This window comes from Tursiops truncatus, chromosome 2, assembly GCF_011762595.2.
Source record: "Tursiops truncatus isolate mTurTru1 chromosome 2, mTurTru1.mat.Y, whole genome shotgun sequence".
NCBI lineage: Eukaryota > Metazoa > Chordata > Mammalia > Artiodactyla > Delphinidae > Tursiops > Tursiops truncatus.
Genome location: NC_047035.1, coordinates 5,034,874 through 5,050,688, shown reverse-complemented (window position 1 = coordinate 5,050,688; position 15,815 = coordinate 5,034,874). Strand labels below are relative to the sequence as shown.

General features: G+C 41.6%; 1 protein-coding gene across 1 annotated transcript in view; it reads left to right on the top strand.

The window, feature by feature from the left end:
* Positions 1-15,815, top strand: part of YY1 (YY1 transcription factor) — a 30,420-nt gene that overhangs the window by 8,403 nt on the left and 6,202 nt on the right. Inside the window, exons 2-3 of the mRNA XM_033850617.2 lie at positions 5,783-5,945; positions 14,072-14,132. Of these exons, the coding sequence (XP_033706508.1) occupies positions 5,783-5,945; positions 14,072-14,132 (224 nt within the window). The remainder of the gene's footprint in view (positions 1-5,782; positions 5,946-14,071; positions 14,133-15,815) is intronic.

The window sequence follows — 15,815 nt, the reverse complement described above, 5'->3', positions numbered from 1 at the left end:
TTTTGAATAGTTCCATGTACAGAAAAAAGAATGTTTTTAAAATGTAAATGAATAGATTGTCCTGCTGAAACAACTCAAGGTGTGCCACCCCATTGCTGGATGGTATTGGCTAGAGTTTGTTTTTCCAACACCTTCCATCTTAGGCCTGGTTGTTGTAGGTCATTTGCCTCTAGCCATAGTATTAGTGAGCACGGGAATCATCTAATCCACACTTTTGACTAGAAGTTTTCTCAATATTACGTTTTTCCTACCACCCTACTTCTTTGAATCAATGACTTGTTTTCTCAGTTTTTTCCAAACAGGAATTCTGATATTTGGTTTTCATTTGCACTGCCCAGTTGTGTTGTATAATCACAATTATAAGTTTAAGTCACACTGATTATAGAAACTGATTTTTTTGTTTGTTTTGGAGTATAGTTGATTTACTGTGTTACGTTAGTTTCAAGACTATAGAAACTGATTTTGGTGACACTTCTAATGTGGATTAACCCTGTCCCCTTGAAACAATGAGATAATTAACTAAGTCCTACCCTCAAGGAAAACTCCAGAGAATAATATACAAAACAGATTTTAAAGCAAATTTAGATACTTTGCTTCATGAACATGCTTTACTTTGATGTGTATTTGTTTGTTTGTTTTTAATTTATTTTATTTTATTTATTTTTGGCTGCGTGGGTCTTCATTGCTGTGCACGGGCTTTCTCTAGTTGCGGCTAGTGGGGGCTACTCTTGGTTGCAGTGTGTGGGCTTCTCATTGCGGTGGCTTCTCTTGTTGCAGAGCACGGGCTCTAGGCGCTTGGCCTTCAGTAGTTGTGGCGCTTGGGCTTAGTTGCTCCGCAGCATGCGGGATCTTCCCAGACCAGGGCTTGAACCCGTGTCCCCTGCATTGGCAGGCGGATTCTTAACCACTGTGCCACCAGGGAAGTCCCTTGATGTGTATTTGATAATTACTCTGTTGCCAGTCACTAGAACTCAGTAACACATATAAGAAACTTGATAATCAGAGCTGATCAGTGAACACCTTCATTCTCTTCTATACAGTGAATCTATTTCAGTAGTCATTCTGAAATGGAAGGAATATAATAATGGCCACTGCAGGCAGTGAAAATCTGTATTTGAATACATATTATAATAGTAAAACATTTTAAAATAAAATTGTACAAAAAGAAAAAATGAATTAATACTTCTCACTTAGGTGTTTTGAACAAAGAGGGAAGCTTATGTACATATGGTCTGTAAATGCCGTTATTTGTCTTTCAGTGCATCATAAATTTCTCTTCTATTTGGCAAAAACTTATGAAGATTTTCTTTGCAAAAATCAGATAAAATGGACAAAGTATAGCAAACAGTGACATAATTTGATCTGTTGCTTTAATATGTGTCCAGTTCTTGGTGAAAATGAGGCAGACATCTTTGATTTCTTCTGGCAATAGATCCTAGCATCTTTTGTCATTTCTCTAGCAGTCTTCTTTGAAATGTGATTTTTTCCCCCTATATAAATAGTTTATTTTCTTAAATTTTGCTGTTGAATAGTTAACAACCGTCTGTTTTACAGTTTCTGTGCACTGGTCTTCAAGGAGTTCTCCAAATTAACTTCCATGAAATACAGTGTTTGTTAAGGAATAAGTAAGAAATATGTGATGATAATTTGAAGTTTTAAGTATATATTATGAAAGCGTACAGTAACCACAGCAATTATTTAGAACTTAGGCCAACAAAAGTTTTTTAAATTTTTTTTTTTAAGGAAAGAATATTGTATCACTGACATTGCTTTCAAAGTGCAGGTATATAGTGATAATCAAAAGCAGACTGATTTTTAATCAGTTTAGTTGCGGTTTTTAAAATGATGTACAGATCATGCACTTATTGTGTGTACTTCAGGGCAGATTGCTTTCACTGTGTGCCACTTTCACTTGGTGTGTCACTGATTAAGATTCTCATTAGACAAAGGTAGTTTTCTCTCTATCTGAACACATCTCTTTAGTCTCCTTTGCAAAGTCCTCCTCATTCTCTCAGTATTGGAATTACACAGCTTTTGGTTCTGAGCCTTTTCTCTTCCTATATTTTTTTTATAGATAAGATATATTTCTGCAGCTTTAAATGCAGTTTGTATGCCAGTGATTCCCATTATATTTCTCTCCAACCTAGATTTCTTTTTATCCCCAGTACGTAGCTATGTCTTACCTCCTTGAGGTCTGTCCACTAGGTGTCGCACAGTTAGCCAGTGGAGCCAAACGAAAGTGGGATTCCAGATCCTCTACTGCAGGTTGTCTCTTCCCCCATTTTCCATCTTAGCTAATGACACCACTGTCCTCCAGGAAACACAAACAAGAAACTGAGATGGCATACTTGACATCCCTCTTCCACCCCCCCCCGTCTGATTCATCACCCAGCCATGTTCATTCCTTTTCCACAATAAAACTTGAATCTAACCTGTTTTGTTTTTTTTTAATAAATTTATTTATTTATTTTTGGCTGCATTGGGTCTTCATTGCTGCACGTGGGCTTTCTCTAGTTACAGCGAGTGGGGGCTACTCTTCAGTGCGGTGCGTGGGCTTCTCATTGCGGTGCTTCTCTTGTCGCAGAGCACGGGCTCTAGGCGCACTGGCTTCTGTAGTTGTGGCACGTGGGCTTATTTGCTCTGTGGCATGTGGGATCTTCCTGGACCAGGGCTTGAACCCTTGTCCCCTGCATTGGCAGGCTGATTCTTAACCACTGTGCTACCAGGGAAGTCCCATGTATTCTGATTCTTAATCATTTGATTGTTTTCTGGGTATTTTATATTCTTGAATGTTGGAACTAAGAACTGATCCTCAAGAAGTATTTCCTCATTCGACTTCAGTTTGTGTCACCCCAGAATTCGTACGTTGAAGCCCTAATCCCTGATGCAGTGGCATTTGGAGGGTGGAGCCTTTGGAAAGTTATTAGGTTATAAAGCCCTCATGGATGGGGTTAGTGCTTTTATAATAAGAGACAGAAGCTATGTAATGTGATGAGAAATGGTGTGTATGTAAGGATACAACAAGAAGACATCTGATGTGTGGGAACCAGGAAGAAGGGATTCAATGGGCTGGCACCTTGATCTCCAGAACTGTAAGGAATACATTTCTGTTTAAGCCACCCAGTCTAGAGTATTTTTGCTGTAGCAGCCTGAAACAACTGAGACCACTTCCCTCGCCAGAATGTAAGTCCCATGAGGGCAGAGACCTGGTTTTGTTTCTGCTGCCTAGATCAGTGCCAGGCTCACAGGAGGCCCTCAGTTATTACGTGTTGAACTAATACAAGGAATGGTTGAGCCTGTGATTCCTTTATGCCAAGAGTTCAGCTTTGTTTCTGCCCCAGCACACTTGAGACATAATCCTTATCAGTGGCTTGCTCAGAGCAGCAGTGATTCTCAACCTTGCCATCATTCTTATATTTATTAGAAAGATACCAACAAGAATGTGTCTTCACTGTGAGAAGAAAAATAGTTTCAGTGAAGAAAAATAGCCTCCCTAACCACCAGTTTATTTCGATACCACTAGAAAGTTGATGTGGTAGTAGTTGTGCCTAGGCTGGAGCGATCAGAGGGTAAAGGAATTATCACAGCCCTGAGAAAAGAAATGAAAGAATCTGGTTACAGTGCGGAATCCCAGCTTTGTAACTTGTGATCAGTAGCCACATTTCCTCTTCTTTTTTATTAATGCATCCAGCGAGATTTTCTTAGGCTTCTTCATATGTAAACGGGTAACCTGGGTTATATTATCAGATTCTTTCTAGTTCCAAACAAGAGGCGGCTGAGCCTAACAGTAAAGCGCTCAGGTCTTAGAGTTCACCCGTCAGTTACTAACTGGTTAACCCTGAGCAAGTTACTTAACCTCTCTGTGTCTCAGCTTTCTCTTCTGTGAAATGAACTTGCTAATTTGCCCACCTCATAGGGTAATATGTGCAGTGATTAAAATAGTGCCTTCCCAGAAACATTCAATAACATGTCAGCTGCTATTATATTCTGTGGTTCCTTGTAATGACCTATAATGTTCCCTGAAGTGAAGAGCGGTGGGAAAGGAGAAGCATTTAAAGTTTAAAACTGTTGTATTCTGTGCTTTTCATTGTGAAGCAATTTGATGGAGAAGCAGAAATTTTCAGTTAGCATCGAGAGTTTTGAAGCATTCTATTTTCTGCTTTAGTCACCAAAGTAGTAGAAGACTGGTTTTGGTCTCTGGGCGCTTCACTCTAGTTTGAGAGACAAGGCCAACAAAAGTTCAAAACAGCGTGATTTAGAGTTCATCAATGTTATTATTCAGAAATAATCCAGGAATTCAAAGGTAAGGATCTGAGGTTGGAGCGATGGAATCAGCCAGCCCTTAGAGAATTTGAGCTAGACTCCAGAGGGTAGGCTGGGTTTGGAGAGAGGTGATGAGAAAGAGCAAAGGCAGAAACTCCTTATTCTTATTGAATATTTCCTTCCAAGCACTTCTGAATTAACCTGTGTGAAAAACAGACTGGTTGGAATATAGAGGGCATGTGCAAAGGAGAAATAAAATACTAGATATGGTAAAATGAGACCAGACAGCATAGGACCCAGAATGGTCAATAGTATTTGGTGTCTAGAATATAGGAGACTCATTGTGGGGGTCAGTATTCCTTTTCTTTTTTTTTTTTTAACCTGTTGGATTTGTGATGGTAGTAGAGCTCTCCTACATTCTTTGAACACATATTTTATTTATTTATTTATTTATTTTTCTTCATTTCTTTGGTTGCGTCGGGTCTCAGTTGTGGCACGCGGGGTCTTTGTTGAGGCATGTGGGATCTTCTGCCGCCGCGCGGGGGCTTCTCTCTAGTTGTGGCGTGTGGATTTTCCCTCTCTAGTTGTGGCACACGGGCTTTCTCATTGAGGCACACAAGGTCAGTAGTTGAGAGGTCTGTGGGCTTAGTTGCCCCGAGGCATGTGGGATCTTAGTTCCCCAACCAGGGATCGAACCCATGTCCCTTGCATTCGAAAGTGGATTCTTTACCACTGGATCACCAGGGAAGTCCCTGAACACATATTTATTGAGGACCAACCTACATGCCGACTCAGAGCAAGGCTCTAGGGATACGGGATACATGGGGATCAAAACGGACAAATATCCCTGTCTTCGTGGAGTTTACAGTCTAGTGGGAGTGGGTGACGGAAATCACACAGCTCTGAGTACACGTCGTAGTCAATAAAAATTGCACGGGTAAAGGCCATGAGGTTAGGGTGGATGGGCCATGGTACCTTGGAGGAACTTAAAAGGCCAATATAGCTGGAGCTAAGAGTGAGCGGAGAAGAGTGAAGAATGAGGAGGCTGGAGCGGTAGGCAAGAGGCTAGCTAAGAGGTGAAGGCTAGAAAATCAGATCTGAGTCAGCGTTGCAGAGTTGCTGGTTAACAGGAAGTGTGTGTGGTGGACAGAAAGCAGAACTCTGAGAAGTGGTAGGAGGAGAAGCAAGGAAGCCGAAAATAAGCCGCCAGTTAGAGAAGTGGGCGTAGAACCGGGAAAAGTGGACGCCGAGGACAGTGATGGCCAACGCTTCCCACTAGGCTAAGAAGGAGCAGTGAGGGAAAGGTTGTTGACTTTGGCATTGAGGATTTTGGTGACCTTCAAGCAGAAACAGGGTTTTAAGAGATTGAGGAGAAAGACTGGGTGGTTAAGAGGTAATGGCTATAAATCACCCATTTAAGAAGCTGCTAAGGAAAGCATTTTTTATGGTTTTAAAAATGTGTTTGCTTACATATACTTCTTTACTCAGCTAAGACGATCCATCTTATGATGTTTTTCAGATGAAAAAAAAGATATTGACCATGAGACGGTGGTTGAAGAACAGATCATTGGAGAGAACTCACCTCCCGATTATTCAGAGTATATGACAGGAAAGAAACTTCCTCCTGGAGGGATACCTGGCATTGATCTCTCAGATCCCAAACAACTAGCAGAATTTGCTAGGTAAGTTATAAGAACTTTTCCTTTCTTTTAGTTAAAGAAAGTACTTGAGTGTTGCCAGCTGTGTTTTTTGGTGCCTAAGTTACAATAGTGGTTTGTATTCTTGCTCTAGGGAAGCTTCTGAAAACAAAAGCAGTTGGTTTTTATTTTCAGTGGTAACTATGCTATGAATGTAACTGGCACCATTTTAGATTTGAATAAGATGAAGCAAATACCTACTCTTTAATTCTGTAATTGATGTTGCTTGTGAATAAATAAAATTGCACTTAATTTGTTTGGAAATGGATCTTTACACTGCCTCCTGGCCTCTTTGTATACATTTTAAATTTGCGTGTATTGTCCTGGTCTGAAGCTGCTGGAGGCCTGGGTCTGTACTGGATTTGTACAGCTGACCGCTGGAAAGGACTTCATCAGTTCCAATTTCAGCAGGTCATCAGTTAGGCTCCCGGTGTTTTGTTGATTTAAGCTGGCATGACAGGAAGAGATCAAATATTTAGGGCCAGGACCCTGTGCCTGACTATCCAAGGTGAGGAGCAGGAAGGAAGGTCTGAACCCAATGGTTGTCTATTTGTTTTGCCTGAAACCAGCCAGATTCCTATAGAAACCTTGGCCCCTTTTTACATTATTTTCTAGTATAGTTTGGCAGTTTTTATAAGGATGTGAAAAAACCCACACAGATGTAAAATTCTGAATAAAATGAAATGAACTAATAAAATCTAGAGTAGGAAGTATACTCCTTTTCCCTACTTGAGGTTGAATGGAACCTGGAACAGCCCAGGAAATTGAAGAAAGACAGAATCAGTAAGAAAGAAATCTTTGTGCTCTCCTGTCCTGTCTAACAGAGTGGAGCACCTTTTCTTTCCGCCCCCCTCTCTTGGGAGCAGAGTAGGGAAGAGCTGGAGACCCTGGGGTGTACTGGTTCCTCCCAGCCTGCCAACAACAAGCTGGGCGGCCTCTGGCCATTTGGAGCCTCAGTTTCTCCACATGTCACGTGGGTATAAGAATACCATTGTGCTTTGATAAAAGGGTCTGTACGCTTTTCTCCTTTCCAGTGAACTGTAGTTATAGGGAATATAAACATTAATTTATTTCTGACTTATCATGGCTTTAAAAAACTTAAGGCCCTATCCTTTTGTTAATGACACCGTGTTCCAGCTTTTTTTGCTGTTTGTATTTTAAATACAGATATGTGAATTGAATATTAACTGCCCTGCTCCCCTCCCCACCAGAAGTACAAATAAAAATGGAATCTGTAGGGTACATAGTTAGCAGTGAGGTCAAGAGTTTTTGGACAGATTGAGCCAAATATCATACCTGTGTTTAATGTTGTCATGTGTTCCTAAAGTTAGTCACATCTTCCTTATGGTACTCGGATTTATTAGGGTATATGGGCTGCTATCCCAGCGATAGAGAGCTGGAACACGGGAATCAAGGAGGGCTTTGTGGAGGGGCCAGCATTTGATTTGGGCCTTGAAGAACATAGAGTTGTGACAGGTGGATGGGGCTTTCATGGTGGGGCCTCCATGCCAGAACAACATGAACACAGAATACACATTCGCTGTCCAGTATATATTCAGAAAACAGAAGTAGTCAAGTTTGGCTGTGAATTAGGGTGCTTACAGGGAAATGACTGGGTTTAGGTAAACATAAACCAGATCATTAGAGCCTGTGAATACTGGGCCAAGATACGGGCTCTTTAGTATGTAGTAGACAGCTGGTGAAGGTTTTTGAGCAGTAGAGAAGGGGTTGTATGATCAGAGATTTAATCTGAGAGAATTACTTTTCAGCTGTATCCAGGCTGGATGGGTGCAGGGACACCCAGGAAGCGGGAGAAACCAGTTGAACAAGAGCTCATGAAGGCCTGAGCCAGAATTGTGGTGGGTGGCGGTCAGACTATGTAAATGTGAGTAAATGTGACAGAGATGACAGGAGACAGTGGAAGACAGAGACAGTTTGGCTGTATGTCTAGAGGGAGGGGCAAATGCACATTAATTTTTTTAAAATGCACATTAAAAGCTTTGCTCCATAGGTGACAGGGAAATTGGGAGAGGGTGCTGGTGTGTGGTTCAGAGTATGCAGTGTTTGGTTTTAGATGCTGAAGAGACATCCGTGCTGGACTTGAGATGGATTCAGGAAGTAAGTTAGGGCTAGAGCCGTCTGATGGGGGCCAGCTAAGAGCATGAGAGTGTTCTGTAAATAAGCTCTTGGCGCGGGGCAGTAGGAGGTTTTGGAGAGAAAAGAGTAAAGTCTTGGGAAGGCCCTTGTATTCAGAACCAGTGACAGAGCCAAAGGATCATTCAGACTCAAGAAAATAAGTACAGCGGACTTCCCCTGGCAGTGTAGTGGTTAAGACTCCGTGCTTCCACCGCAGGGGGCACAGGTTCTACTGCATCTCCCTGGTTAGGGAGCTAATAAGATCCCACATGCTGTGGGGTGCGGCCAAAAAAGAAAAGAGAAAAGAAAAAGGTAAGTACAGCATTCCAAGAGCCAGTAGAGTTTCCAGAAGGGCCAAGAGAGGGAAGAATAAATATTTCTCTAAATAATATATTGTGAAGTAATTCTGGTGGAGGAGCAGAGGGCTGAGGCAAGATTTTGCAGAGAGGTGGGGCCCATGGGTAGTGAGCAGTAGAAGTAATTAGGTGTTGGTGACCCTTAGCCTTGTTCCCCTTGCTGGAGAATTGGGGCAGCAATCTTAAAGCTTGTCCCCAGTTTTCTGAACAGAAACTCCAGGATGTTTCAGCTCTAAACTCAGGCACATGTCGCTAAAAGCTTCCAGGGAGAAAAGATAGGTCTACAAAAGGATGATAATTAAACCTGAATGAGAATTTTCTTCAACAGCAATAGATAATTAGAAGACAAAGGAGCAATGTTCTGAGATTTCTGAGGAAAATTATTGTAAACAGAATTCTTGATCCAGCAAAGCTATCAGTCCAACACAAGGGCAAAACAATGACAGTTTTAGACACCTAAGGATTCGTTTTATGTTACATGCATCCTTTCTGAAGAGGTTACTTGAGGGTGTGCTCCAGTATAATGAGGATGAACATCAAAGGGAAGACTTCCTAAAGAATACAGTGAACAGAAAATCAAGAAGACTGCTGTGCAACAGGCTGGAAAACTTGTTCAGTTTAGAATAGGAAGTCAGTGGGTTGTAAGAATTTCTTCAAGAAAAGTCCATTTCATTCAGTAGTGGATAGAATGAGCAAGGAGCTAGAAGATCTTGGTAGTATGGGAAAGAGTCTTCTAAAGAAGAGAAGATAGAAAGTCCATGACAAGCGTGGCAGGGTTAAGAAAACCATGGCCTGAAAATGGGGCATAATCTTGACCATATTTAAAGAGAGAACACTCATTTGACTCGACTCTAGGAAAGTTCTCTCCTTGGTAACTGAAGCTCTACTGTATTGGACTTGCAGAGCAGGAAATACGATCCTAGCACACAGTTAAATTCTTTAGTAAGCATTACTTATGTAATTACCTGAATATAGTGTGTGTTTATTATCTTTTATAATCAGCCTGTTAAAGATTCCATTTTGTATACAGAATAGAATGTAATCTTGCTCCCCTTGACAACATGTACAAAGTAAAGGTACAGGATTTGGGCAGTTGTGAGGTTGGGCTCATTCTCCTCCCCATTTTCCATAGTATCTCTTGAAAAGATGAGTAAAACCAAATAAATCTCTCTAATTGGGCAGTGGTGGTGAGAAATAGTTGAGCCTGGAATGCCCTATTCTGTTAGGGCTTCACATTTTGACAATGTAACAGCTGTGAATAGGACTTTCCAGAGACCCCAGAATGGTGACTGGGTCTCAAAGCTGTTGACAAAGAAGCACCAAGTTTCAAACTGTTGGGGGCCATATCTTATCTTCTTGGCTCATAAAAATGCACAGAAGGGCTTCCCTGGTGGCGCAGTGGTTGAGAGTCCGCCTGCCGATGCAGGGGACACGGGTTTGTGCCCCGGTCCGGGAGGATCCCACATGCCGCGGAGCGGCTGGGCCCGGGAGCCATGGCCCCTGAGCCTGCGCGTCTGGAGCCTGTGCTTCACAACGGGAGAGGCCACAACAGCGAGAGGGCCGCGTACCGCAAAAAAAAAAAAAAAAAAAAAAAAATGCACAGAACTTGTTCTCCTCTTTTCATCCACCTCCACCCTGTGACTCAGTTCTCGGCTTAAGGTGGCATGTTAGTTGCTTTCCCCTCCCCTCCATGTACTGGCATGGTAGGATTCTAGACTGGACTTGGAACTGACCAAAGAATGTTCAGGTTCCTGCTGCACTGAGCCTAGACCGCTTGTAAATCACTTAGTGTGTGTGAACAGGTATAAGAAATAATGACTTATTTGAAAGTCATGGTATCGCGGAGGTGGGACTATGGTGATTTTGTTCTTTCTTGAAATGTGTTTTTAGTAAATACTTCAAAAATTGGTCAGTGGGTGGGACCTAGAGAATTCTGTTCCCTGATTAAATTTTGTGCATTTTTCATTAACTAAACTTAGCCCTTTGAAACCTTCTGAGCAGGAAGATCAGAATAACACGTGGTTCGATCAGTCCCGAGTGGGCGGTGGTTTGTTGTTGTGGTTCACTACCCACCCTGAGGCTTTTTCACTGGTTTGATATAAAGATGAGGTGTGATGGTGGAGCTGAAATGCCATAAAACCCCTCAATATCACATGAACGTACACTAAGAGAGAACCCCTTGAACAAACTTGGGCTCGTTTGCCTTAGGCAACACAAAGAAGGGAGGTGAACGGTTCTTGCAGATGGCAGCGCTGTTACACAGGGCCTTCTGTCCCGTCAGCACAGCTGGTTCCAGTCTGGAGTCAGCTAAGCTGCTTATTTTCATTCAGGAATCACTTCTTCAGAAATGTTTCATCTTGGCTTCTGGGACATTTACAGATTTAACTTAGTCAGAACTTCTGGTTTACATAACGCCCTGCTGAAAATTGTCCAGGAAATTCCTGCAGTTAGTGGTACTGGTGTCCAGCCTTGACAATGTATGCAGAATGGCAGAGTGTAAAATCAGCAGTCACGTCATAGGGCACGTAGTCTCTATTTTTAATTGAATGGGAAACTTCTGTTGCCTACCTGGCTCCTCCATATCATTTCTAATACATGGAGGGGCCTTTCCACGTTACCTGTGCAGTTCTTTCTCAGTCTCTCAGTCCTTTATTTGACAATGGTGGTTTGGAGCCACCAGTACCTTCTGGGTTGTTAAATACAACTGGCATTTTTTTAAGGAATGAACTCAGTTTTGCCTCGGCCCATTTAGCACAGGTTGGCGGTAATAAAAGCCGTCATTTCTCAAGAGCTTAACGTACATCATCTCTTAATTTCCACAGCTTTAAGTAGGTAGCATTAATACCTTTTTACAGAATAAGAAACTGAGGCTGAGAAGTTAAGTGATTTGCTCAAGGTCGTGCAGCTGGTTGAAGCCGGCACCCAGTCACACATCCCATTCCACCTCGCTCACGATGCTAATGCTCTTGTCATCGTCTCCGGGTCCAAGAGCTTTGTAAGCTTCTCAGTCAGTGAGAAACTCGTATCTTGGTTACTTGTGACTGACTAGTTTAGGTGGGTCAAGAAGGTATTCTAAGTAGTAGTATATAATTTTAGTCTTTTTAAAAAATTACTCTCTTTTTTAGGATTTCAAATATATATATATTTTTTTATTTTGTAGGTTTATGTACCAATTGTTGCCACAAAGATTTTAATTTTAATCTTTACTCACAAAACAGAACACTTTCAATCTAGGCACGCTTGTTTGGAAAATGCCCTTTTTAGTGTTTGCATTCGAATATAATGTAAAAGGTACCTGCGTATACTGCCACTCTGAAGTGAACAAGACTGATTTGCTCAGGAGCTTAAGAGTGGCTGCAATTAAATACCTCCACTTCCTCCTTGAGTCCAAGGGTGTTTGCCCAGATGCGTTTTAAACTCTAGTTCTAAAATTAAGTATATTGCTAAATATTAGCACACATTTTAAAAATGACATTTTAAGAAGAAATGCCACTTAATAACATTCAAAAAATGAATCAAGAGTTGGGTGAATGGCACATAGGACTGTTCTCTTTACTTTTGTGTATATTTGAAATTTTCCATGATAAAACAAAATTAAGTTCCTAGGAATGAATTTAAGAAAATTTGTGAGGTCTGGGGACACTCGTAGGTAACTGGGCCACACCTATCCTACGGTCATAGGCATTTGACTGCCACTGTCCCCACGTTCAAGCCCTAAGGCGGGTGGAAGAGGGGAAAGGTTGTCAGTACGACGTATTTGTCAACCCAGTGAATGTGTTTTTAAAGTCAGAGTTTTTTGTTTTTGAGATAATTTGCATACAGTAAAATTCACCTATTTTAGGTTAGTACCATTCTATGAATTTGGACAATCATGTAGTTATCTTCACAGCCAAGACAGCATTTGAGTGGAATCATCAAAGAGTAAACATCTTAATTGGGAAGATTAAAGCTTGGTTCTTAATATACAGTTCTTATTATTAACATTTGATTGGTGTAGAACCCTGTCGTATGAATCACTATTATTTTTCAGACTCTGTTATTATAACCTCCAGGTGGCGCAGTGGCACCAAATTTTTGTGTACCTGGTTTTGTGAACTCAGACCCAAACTCTATTTAAGGTAACATAGGCTAGTTCAGAGCCCTGTACACAGCAGGCACTTAGAAGATGTTTGCTAACTGATGTGGTAATCTTCCAAGTACAAGAAAGAACAAGTATCTACACGGTTGGACTGGGGAGGATACCAGACTGAAAACGTTCTCTTAGAATTCCAAGTAGGAAATTTGTACTGTCTTGAACAAACTCCTTTAGAGATAAGTTATAGGTACCAGATGAATTGTTTCACCTCTGCTCATCCAGGATGTGGAAAGTTTAAGGAGGTGATTTCATGAGTTCAGGTTTTAATAAAGTAAGGAGCCTCAGGGAATCCTTTTCTCAGATCAGGAGTGAAGAAGGATGATACTGTTAGGGCCTTTGCTCCCTTCAAGATGACAGCAGCAGTCTTTCATAGTAAAAGAGGGGTGGTAAGTGAGCCTGCTCTCAGGGAGCATCAGCTTAGTTGTGTATTAAATATGCATCCTCACACAGGAGTGTGAGATGGCAAAGCTAGGGACAAGAACATCGGTTTCAGAGATTTTAAATCTTTTTTTCTAGTTTTTCTAGGAACTCTTAATTTCTCACCCTCTGCCACACACAGATCTTTAGTGAGTTTTGGAGAGAAAGTTTTGACAAAAGACCAAAGGTTGGTTCAGTGAAAATAGCAGGTAGGTAAGTTACCAAATAAGCAAGCTCTGGGTAGTAACTCCACAAGCAGGACTCTCCCTGACTGCCCAAGTGGTCGAAACTATAATCTCCCTCCCATCACCACCAACACCAAAACTAATAGTATGATAAAAATTAAACAGTGTGAAAAGGTTTGGGGGTTTTCCCGCCAGTCCCTAGGGGCTCCTCCCCAGAGTAACCATTACTCACAGTTTGCTGTGTTTCCTTCTAGAGCTATTATACGTATATGTATATAAATAATTCTCTGTTTAAAAGGACTTTTCTGTACCCTTTTTAAAAAAGAGTCTATTATAAAGATCATTTCTGTCAGTATGAGATGGACAACCCCCCCTTTTTTAAGCAGTTGTGTAGGATATATAGTTTTAAGACCCCCCTCCCATATCTTCCTTTTTTAAAGCACCCTTATTATCACAGCAGCTGCTTTTGGATACCTCACTTTGCTTACCTCACTTTGCTCCCACTAGGAGTTTCATCTGTGGTTTTGGGGCTGTTGGTCTTTTTTATTTTTTAAAGAGTTCGGGGAAAAGAGCAGATACTTAAATCATGCAGCTCACAGTGCCATCCTAAGCTGCACCAGCTTATCAGCTACGAGAGCATAGGCAGCCACTCAGTCCTGTTTGTGCCTGAGAATACTTACCTGTAGGTTGGAAGAGTGCTTCTTCACAGTCGCAGGTCCTCGGAGAATGTGAGTTTTCTCATCCCTTCCCCTTCACGGAAGCATGTTGTAATCTTAGTTTTTGTACCTATAGGGAAAGCATTTTAGGGACTATACGATTTATGCCAGATGAGTCTACCCATTCCTACAAACCTCTCTCTCTTTTTTTCCCCCCTTTGGTAAGAATGAAGCCAAGAAAAATTAAAGAAGATGATGCTCCAAGAACAATAGCTTGCCCTCATAAAGTAAGTAACGCTAGGGGGAAGGTGTGCATTACTGTGGATGAAGTTAGAGAGCCTGTAAGAAATCGCACTTTCTGTTTCCATCTTCATAGTTGAGATTCAGTGAGGAACTATAATCTGGTTTCTAAATTCAAGAGACTGTATCTTGTGATGTAAGTATTGTTGTTCCATAAAGCCACTTAAATTTAAGTACCATTAAATGGGGTTACTGTAGGGTGCCAGTGTTTTTATTATCACTGTACTGAATATACTCTGTTAGGATTTTCTTCTTTTTGGATTGTTAAACAAGTCAGTCTTAAGGCATTGGGTTGTGCCTCACCCATGGACCTTTATGGGACTGTGGGCTCCTTATGGAAATTTGGAAATCTTTTTGGATGTGGCTGAAGTGACCCTAATAAGACTTCATCATTTCCTTCGCAATTTTAATTTACCCTGTTAATTGTGTGTTGCTAGGGAGTACTTAATTGTTTTCAAATGTGGCTGTTTATTAGTCTTTAATGACAGCCTAAAAAGTACTTTGAGATATTGATTGGGTCTGTTTTAAACGTAATTGGAGGTGAAAATAAAGTATCAAGTAGGTGGTACAGAAAAACAGGAGGGGAGAGATTTTGAATGGAGTAAAAAATTTAAAAAGACAACAACAATTGGAGAAGGATAAATTTACTTTCGTGGTCTCCTCTCTGATGGCTGTGCACCCATAAGTTCTTTTTGTCTCTTTTTTTAATGTTCTTGCTGTGGAAATTTTGATATGTAAAAGCATTTCTGTTGAGGCCAAATACTAATAAGCTTTTGAAAACAGTTATGCCTTAAGTGCTCGTCTTCTCTCTAGCTTCTCTCTGTACTTCTTTTCCAGAAAGATTTTTTTTTTTTTCCAATTCCATTTTCTGGATGGAAACTCAGCCTAGGGGTCAAGGTGAAAAATCTGTGGTGCCCCGCCCCCCTTGCCTGTGAAGCTGTGCAGTGTTGACTCGTGCTGTCCTTCTGTCCTGCTGTCTGATCATTTCCCCATTCACTCCATTATTGGGCAACAACTGCAGAAGAAATGGTGCAGGACATGCTTCTCCCGAGCATCGCCTACCCATCTACCTCCCCCCCCCCCCCCCGCTCTGGTATCAGTTTACCTGCTTCTTTTCCTAGTGTCTCACAAAATAAATTTCTTCTGTAGTTGCCATTCCTTGGAGACCCTCTTGCTTCTTTCTCTGTCAAGAAGGGGAAAGAGGCAAAGAGAGAAGAGGGAACAGTAGGCGATGGAGAATGACAGCCCATTCTTGCAGCACAGAATACGGGGCCCACCAAAGGTAGTGGTGGACTGCCGTCATCTTAACTCCGTTTCTCTCAGTGCTTCTGTTACTTCATCTGGGGGCATAGCCGGGTGAGGCGGCCGTGGTGTAGCCGGCAGCCAGGGTGTCTGGGTTCTACTCCCAGCCTGGCTCCTACTACTAGCGTGACCTTGGGCAAGTCTACTTAAAGACATCTCTAAGCCTCAGTTTCCTCACTGTAAAACAGAAGTTTGCATTTCATGTTAAGGCCTTTTTCAGCTGTTTTTTGGGTTTTTTTGGTCGTAAATAATATTTCTACTGTAATATGAAGTAAAATGTATGTGGGGAGGTTGGGAGGGTCGTTGTATTGTGTCAGTGAAGGCTGTCAGGCGGTAGAATCGTTTGTAACAGTTTGCAGTGTGAACCA